This window comes from Paramisgurnus dabryanus, chromosome 4, assembly GCF_030506205.2.
Source record: "Paramisgurnus dabryanus chromosome 4, PD_genome_1.1, whole genome shotgun sequence".
In the NCBI taxonomy this organism is placed as follows: domain Eukaryota; kingdom Metazoa; phylum Chordata; class Actinopteri; order Cypriniformes; family Cobitidae; genus Paramisgurnus; species Paramisgurnus dabryanus.
In genome coordinates, this window is record NC_133340.1 from 28,901,014 (window position 1) to 28,908,952 (window position 7,939).

At 37.5% G+C, this 7,939-nt stretch overlaps 1 protein-coding gene across 1 annotated transcript; it reads right to left on the bottom strand.

Moving 5' to 3' along the window:
- Positions 1-35: 35 nt before the first annotated feature.
- LOC135735649 (sodium/potassium-transporting ATPase subunit alpha-1-like) lies at positions 36-6,480 on the bottom strand. Its single transcript, XM_065254118.1, has 22 exons — positions 6,383-6,480; positions 6,113-6,226; positions 5,393-5,452; positions 5,078-5,281; positions 4,850-4,963; positions 4,636-4,770; positions 4,436-4,553; positions 4,068-4,336; positions 3,669-3,977; positions 3,427-3,561; positions 3,140-3,332; positions 2,853-3,028; positions 2,629-2,765; positions 2,399-2,549; positions 2,144-2,312; positions 1,893-2,047; positions 1,676-1,799; positions 984-1,129; positions 772-902; positions 525-626; positions 318-409; positions 36-170 (listed from the first exon to the last, which is right to left on the bottom strand). Exons 1-22 carry the CDS (start codon positions 6,392-6,394, stop codon positions 142-144), a joined length of 3,075 nt encoding a protein of 1,024 aa, XP_065110190.1. The 5' UTR covers positions 6,395-6,480; the 3' UTR covers positions 36-141.
- Between the last annotated feature and the right edge of the window lie 1,459 nt (positions 6,481-7,939).

Below are 7,939 nucleotides of genomic sequence, written 5' to 3' on the forward strand. Positions count from 1 at the left end.
CCAAACAAGGGAACAACACACAAAACCAACAAAAGTCAATTTGCACATTTTTATTGACAGAAAATTGCCAGATAGTGTATTGTTTTAAAAATTTCACAATACATTTCTCCTTGCATAGGTTTGCAACAAGAAGGTCTTGTCTTAGTAGTATGTTTCTAGTTCCACCCAGCCTGAAACAATAAAGCAGAGATATTAATTTATTTCAACTTCCTCTTAGAGGAATGATTATATTGAATTTAATTATGTTTGTTGAAGTAAAGAAGTTTTCCTTATACTTTAAAATCTCAGATAATGTAAAAAAAAACAATGTTTTTTACCTCCTGGGTTCTGTCTGATGATATATTTTCTGACTTCATCATAGATGAAGATAAGTAGTGAGTATGGGAAAGCACAGAACCACCACATTGGTCTAAACAAACAATAAAACCATAATTAGAAATCAATTTAATTAAGGTAAACTAAGCATACGATAATTTAAAAAAGGAATTCAAGTTTTAACTAGTGTAAAAAATATGTAAACCTACTTCATAGGATACATTCTGACAGCCACATCCATGCCCGGGCAGTAGGACAGGAAAGCAGCCAGAGCAGTTTCTTCAAACAGTCCAAAGGAGAGGACTTTGTTTCTACAAAAAGACACATACATACATGAGGATAAATCTCATTTGACACATTGTATGGGTTTTTATAGATGAATAAGGAGCTGTGAGCTAGAACTAAACAAACAGGAAATGTTATGACACTATGAAGCTAGGCCCTGTGTTGGCATACTTCATTCCCTGCTGTAGGATTGAAAGTCTTCTGGTTTTACAGATGAGTAAGTCAGTCCACTGCACGATTACAATGCTGGTGAAGAACGCTGTGTGACAGGTGTACTCCACGATCTTTCTGCGCTCATACGTCTACGGTACACAAGTGAAAACATTAACGATAATTAAAAGATTGATATTTCTTAAATATTTTGTTTCATTTTTGGTACTCACCCACTCTTGACCATAGCTGTCTTGGAGATCATTGAGGTATCTATCTTCCCAACCGACTCTAATTCCTACCAGATCCCAGGGTAGGAATCCGTTTTCAGCAAGTATTACAAAGTAGGTAAAGAACCCTCCAACTGCTTGCATCATACCTGAAGTGAAGTAAGATGACATTAAACATACTGAACTGGCCACACTGAAGATGCCCAAACCCAGTCCTGGAGGGCCAACATCCTGCAGAGTTTAGTTTCAGTTTGCCCCAGTACACCTGCCTGGAAGTTTCTCGTATGCTTAGTAAGACCTTAAATAGTTGCTTCAGGTGTGTTTGATTGGGGCTAAACTCTGCAGGATTCCGACCCCCGAGTTTGAGAGATGTGCGAAGAACCAAATCAAGCCACTCTGGCCATGTTTGCAATGCACAATCAAGCAGACATAAAGTCTTGAATGGGGAAAGACAGATATCTATACCATAACCAAAAACACATCTTTTTCAAGGTTACTTTAGCTACAATGCATATGCACAGGTCGCGATTCCCCTGTTTTTATCGAAGTGTCTTTATCGAATGATGATTGGTTCTTTTTCCTGGAAGGTGGGACTTTCGTTGCTAGAGTAGCCATACTAAGTATTGCACAGTCATAGCAGTGCTGCATCTTTTTAATATCTATTATCTTTGAAAGAAAGCACATAAACTTCGTACCGATCTGACCGTAGCTCATACTGATTAACCTCTCGTTCACCAGCCTGTCTGTTTGAGCGTTTCTGGGTTCTCTCTTCATGATGTCACTTTCAGCTGTTTCATAGGCCAGTGAGATTGCAGGAACCTGTAGTAAAAATAGAAATAATTCAATCTATAATTTGAGTACAGAATTTAAAGATCTTTACAAAAATGTAGCCAACATTTATTGTTTCCATACCATGTCAGTGCCCAGGTCAATACAAAGAATGGTGACTGTGCCCAATGGAAGAGGAATACCAACAAGGACAAACATCAGGAAGGGTGACATCTCCGGGATCTTACTTGTCAGAGTGTAGGCAATAGACTTCTTCAAGTTGTCAAAGATCAAACGGCCTAGTGTGAACGACATACATTGTAGATTAAGTATTAATGTTTTATCTTCGTAATTCTCCAGCGAATTCTTCTCAAACCTTCAGCAACATTTCATACCTTCTTCTACTCCAGTGACGATTGAGGCAAAGTTGTCGTCCAGCAGAATCATGTCAGCGGCTTGTTTGGATACATCAGATCCAGCAATACCCATAGCCACACCAATATCAGCCTTCTTCAGAGCAGGAGAGTCATTAACACCATCACCTGTCACAGCTACGATGGCACCCTGATAAAGACACAAAAACACTCAACATGTTATACTGAACTGGGTAAAGTCGTCTAGGATGAGCAATAATAACCATCTGATGGTACCTGTCGCTGACAACCTTCCACTATGATCAGTTTTTGTTGTGGAGAAGTTCTGGCAAACACGATTTCAGTGTGGTGTTGGAGGATCTCATCCAGCTGTTCTGGGGTCATAGTCTTCAATTCTCCACCGTGGACCACGCAGGCTTTAGCATCTCTGGAAATAATTTGGCATTAACAAACATCTAAAGCAACTTTTTGTTGTTGTCAGATCTAGAGATTTGTTCTGAGTTTACCTTGGATTAACCTCCTCAACAGAGATTTTTAGCCGAGCTGCAATATCTTCCACAGTCTCATTGCCTTCAGAGATGATGCCGACACCCCTTGCAATAGCTTTAGCTGTAATTGGATGGTCACCAGTAACCATGATAACCTGCAATGGAAGATTTATAATTTAAGTCACTTAATACAGACAAATTGATACAGATTTAAGTTGTGGATCACGGATCAAGCCCAACACCTTAATTCCAGCACTTCTGCATTTGGCAACAGCATCTGGAACAGCGGCACGAGGAGGGTCAATCATGGACATGAGGCCAACAAAACACAGATTCTCAGTTGGGAAGTTCACATTATCAGAATCAAATGGGAACCCTTCAGGAAACTGGTCATCTGGGAGGCTAAAGTGGCAGAAACCTGTGAGAGAAAGAACCAGAATTACTAATGTGTGTTACAGCAAACTACAAGCAGGTTCTTCTGCAGTTTTCAATTGATTGTTATAAGATAAAGTTCATGAGGTGGCTTTACCCAACACTCTTTCTCCAAGTCCTCCAAGTTCTAAATAAGCATTTTGGAATGAATCTCTCATTTCATCATCCAGAGGTTGTTGTTTTCCTTCAATCAGAATAGTGGAGCATCGATCCAAGATTCTCTCAGGAGCTCCTTTCATCACCAGCAGGTGCTTAGACTCTGAAGGATTGGGATTCTTGTGGATTGAGAGCTGGAGAAAAACAAATTTGATGTTGCTTGTAAGCAAGACCAGCCAAATATGTACAATCTGATTTCCACTGATTACCTCAGCATATACAAAATACCTGATATTTGTTGGTGGAGTTGAAAGGGATCTCAGCAAGCTTTGTGTACTTGTCTCTCATTTCAGTGACTGAACCACAGCAAAGCTCAATACACTTCAGCAGAGCAGACTCTGATGCATCACCAGCTGTTTTTCGCTGCAAATTAAAAAAAATTATCAGCCACAATGACAATGAGTTTCAAACTTTTAATTCATTTTATAATCTCAATAAAGCCCATATAGATATTAAGATCGATAGCACACCTTAAGGACTGGCAGATTGCCTTGGTCAGCTTCAAAAACAGCGCGGTTGCACAGTCCAGCGACGCGTGCAAGGGCTGCCCAGGTAGGAGATGTTCTTTCAAATGAGGCTCCAGTTTGGTTCTCTGTGGTGTCTGCAATATGAATTTGATTGTCAAACCACATGTGAGCCACAGTCATTCTGTTCTGGGTTAAAGTTCCAGTCTTGTCTGAGCAGATGGTGGAGGTTGAGCCGAGAGTCTCTACAGCTTCAAGATTCTTCACCAGACAATTCTTCTTTGCCATACGTTTGGCGGTCAGAGTCAGACACACCTACACAAGTAGACCCAAGAGAAAGTTGTACTGTAGAAATTGTAGATTTGACATGATATTAAACATTGTCTGACAGTAATACATTCTTACAGTTACAGTTGCAGGGAGACCCTCAGGTACATTAGCAACAATGATGCCAATAAGGAAAATGACCCCTTCCAACCAAGTGTAGCCAAGAATCACTGAGAGAATTAGGAAGGTCAGACCCAGGAACACAGCTACACCAGTGATGATGTGAATGAAGTGTTCAATCTCTCTAGCTATTGGTGTCTGTCCACCTTCCAGGCTGGAGGCAAGTGTGGCAATGCGACCCATAACAGTGCGGTCACCAGTGTTGATGACAACACCATTGGCAGTACCTAGTAAATATCATGATGTTTAATCATCTTTACACAATTTGGTCATTTAATTCTTAACTATTGTGAAGTGTTGAGAAGATTAAGTTTTTATTTATGTACCTTCAACACAGTTGGTAGAGAAGAACGCAATGTTTCTCGTCTCCAGAGGGTTTTCACTGGTGAAGTCAGGGGTTCGACTCTGGGGCTCAGATTCACCAGTGAGGGAGGAGTTGTCCACCTGAAAAGAAATGCACATTTCAGATAAAGTAATTTACAGCATGAAAAATATTGCATTTGCCATAAAATGCTGTTGGTCCTACCTTGCACCCATGTGCAGAGATGACACGAAGGTCAGCTGGGACTCTATCTCCACCTTTGACCTCCACCAGATCACCGACAACTACTTCCTCAGCGTTGATGATCTTCTTCTCTCCATCACGAATAACTAGTGCTTGCTACACGACCGGAATGAATTAGAGTAAGACTCTTTCTTTGAAAGTCACTTCATAAACCAGAAATAGTTTCTGTCTGTACCTGAGGGACAAGGTTCTTGAAAGATTCCATGATCCTGGAGCTTTTGGCCTCTTGATAGTACGAGAAGCACCCATTGACGGTCACCACAAAAGCTAGCACGAGTCCAAGATACAGCTACAAAAATGTATGTATTTTAGTATAAAAGCATAGTGGTCGTAGCTCACAGATGAGTCATATATGCTACTTAGATTATTGACAAATATAAATACAAAGTGTTTTCTCTCATACATTGTCATTCGCTGGTTCTTCTTCCGAGATGGCCTGGATTGAATATGCAAAGAAGCAAAGAAAAGCACCAATCCACAGCAGTGTTTGAAATCCACCAAAGAGCTGCCTGCAGAACTTCACCCATTCTGGAGTTGTAACAGGTGGAGTCAGGGCGTTTGGTCCATCGCGAGCTAAGATCTCTTTGGCTTGGTAGGCGGACAAACCCTGCCAGGAGTTATGAAAATGGCGTAATTAAAGGTACAATACACACAAATTAGAAATGCATTGATGTTAACCAATAAAATTTAGTAAATGTTTGACCAAACTTCTACTCACTCTGCTCAGGTCAGTACTGTATTTCCGATGAATTTCTTCCAAAGTTAACTTGTGGTCTTCCTGCGGAAGAAAAAAACTTGAATTTTTCACATACAGTATTGTTGGGGTGTAAATTTAATCGTATTTTGTCAGAATTTTGCCTCAAAAAGGAAACATACAAACTGAACAGTAAATTGGATAAAGTTTGAACTCAATGGCCAAAAAATGCCATCACATTTCTGTCTTTAGTAATCTATTCAGTTGCCCTACGTCAAAAAGTCAATAACTTTTACTTATAGACTGTCAATCAAATCCTTTGTACCGCAGCACTTTTTCTTATTCTGAAAACAGGCTCAGATTCACACAAAGATGAACGCAGAATATTTACAGATTACCCTCGCAGTGTAAAAATCTAATTTTTGTCAGAAATCAGATTCATTCATTATTGGCACAACAATATAGGTAAAGGAATATAAAATCCTTTGAAAGTTTAGGAAAGCCTATGTAAATGCAATATAATGCTATTCTATAATTTAAATAATTAGTTTTAACTTTTTATACATCTCCCTCTCTCTTTCATTCTTTCTGTTTTTCTTCTGAAAATAACCTAAACATATAACCAATATTTTAGTAGGGTTTTCTTTTTTGCAAGCCTTGTACATTGCATTGTAACTTATTTTCTTGAATGTCATGACTATTATTTTTCCAACATCTGTATGTATTTTTATATGAAATTCATACCAGCTCCACTTCTTTTTTCAGTTCATCCATGTCCTTCTGCTTTTTCTTTCCTTTTTTGAGCTTTTTAACTCCATCCTCTGAAGTTGGTGCCAATTTATACTCATCCGTTCCTGTCTGTAATACATATAAAACAATATATAAACATCAGGTTTCTTACCTTGTACCAATGAATCATTATTAAAGGAATAAAATCTAAATATATTTACAGAAGAGGATAAATACATGTTTAAGCAAATGAAGCAGAAGTGGTTTTAGCTGTAATTCACTTACCCCAAACCCCATTTTCTTCTTTTTTTGATGTCAACTTAAAATCTGGTGAATTGAGGAGTCCACTTCGTCCCCTCCTGGAGACAAAAGTCTGTGTGTCCGGTCCAGAATCACACATTTATACCCTGCCATCTCACCTGTTTAATGGGGAGGTCTTCTGGGAAAACTAGGGAGGAGTTTGGCAGGTGTCATTTAGTTTTATCATTTATTTAACCTTCATCCATACAGGTAGGTCATTCATCTGACATCCAGGTGAAGGAGTGGTCCATTAACTATCGTGTTATCAATAGATCTATATAGTGGCCAGTTAATAATAATTAACAATAAGTAAATTAACTTCTTTTAAAAGTTAATTTAAGCCCTAGTTTGTCTGCATTGTTGAGTTTTATTTTTTAAATAAGTTACGTTATATTTACATTATTTATATGACCTTTTGGTCATTTTTCTCTAAATGAATAAATTCTGTTATTTAAATGAATTACTTATACACTGTAAAAAAATTCCGTAGAAATTGCAGCTGAGTTGCCGGTAAATTACCGTAGATTTACATTTATGTTTTTTACTGGCAACATTTTGTTCAAAGTTGAATGAAAATTAAACATTTACAAGTCTTTATCTTTACAGAGTAAAACTAAAAAACAGCATCAAGCAAAACATTCTGGGAAACAAAATCTGGACAAAAAACAGAAAAAGGTTGATGATGATTTCTGGTTCCCAGAATGCTTTGCATGAGGCTGTTATTGTATAGTTTTATTCTGTAAAGATAAAGACTTGTTAATATTTGAAATTTATTTAACTTTGAACAAACTCTTGCCAGTAAATAACATAAATGTAAATCTACGGTAAATTACCGGCAACCCAGCTGCAATAACATTGAAATTTCTACGGAATTTTTTTACAGTGTATTTGATCTGTACATGGGCAGAATAAGGTTAGATTTCTGAATTTGACTATGAAACAAATGTTTTCTGTCAATAGTATCTCACAGCCCTCATGTCCTTCACAGTAGCTGATAAAGTTTAGTCCACACTTCTGCCTCCAGCAGCTGAGGGCCACAAACCATCGCTTTACTTTTCAATGCAGTTTAAACATTTATTTCATATATTTGTAAAGTAAAACACACAAAAACAGTTATAGTTAAAGAAAATGCCTGATGGATGGAGAATTTGCTAAAGAAATCCCAATGTTTTAATGATGGTTGAACTGACGAAGCCAACACAATGTAAGAAAATGCAGTATGAAGTTAAAACAACTTGGTTTTGCAAGTCAATTCAACATACTATTTAAGTTTAAGTGGCTTTTCAAAAGTTGACATTACTTATAAAATCAAGTTGCAATTGTTAAACCTTACTTATTAAGTTAACGTAACATAAAAATGTATGTTGATTTGACAAAAATGCTGCGTGTTTTTACAGAGCATGCCTTTTGATTTTAAAAATAAAAGTTGCATATTTAAATATCTAAATTCTATAATCTTCAAGATTTTGATGACCAATTAGATTTTAGAATGTTTATTTTTGTAAATATTTTTAGCATTAGCATGACTAATAGGATTGTATT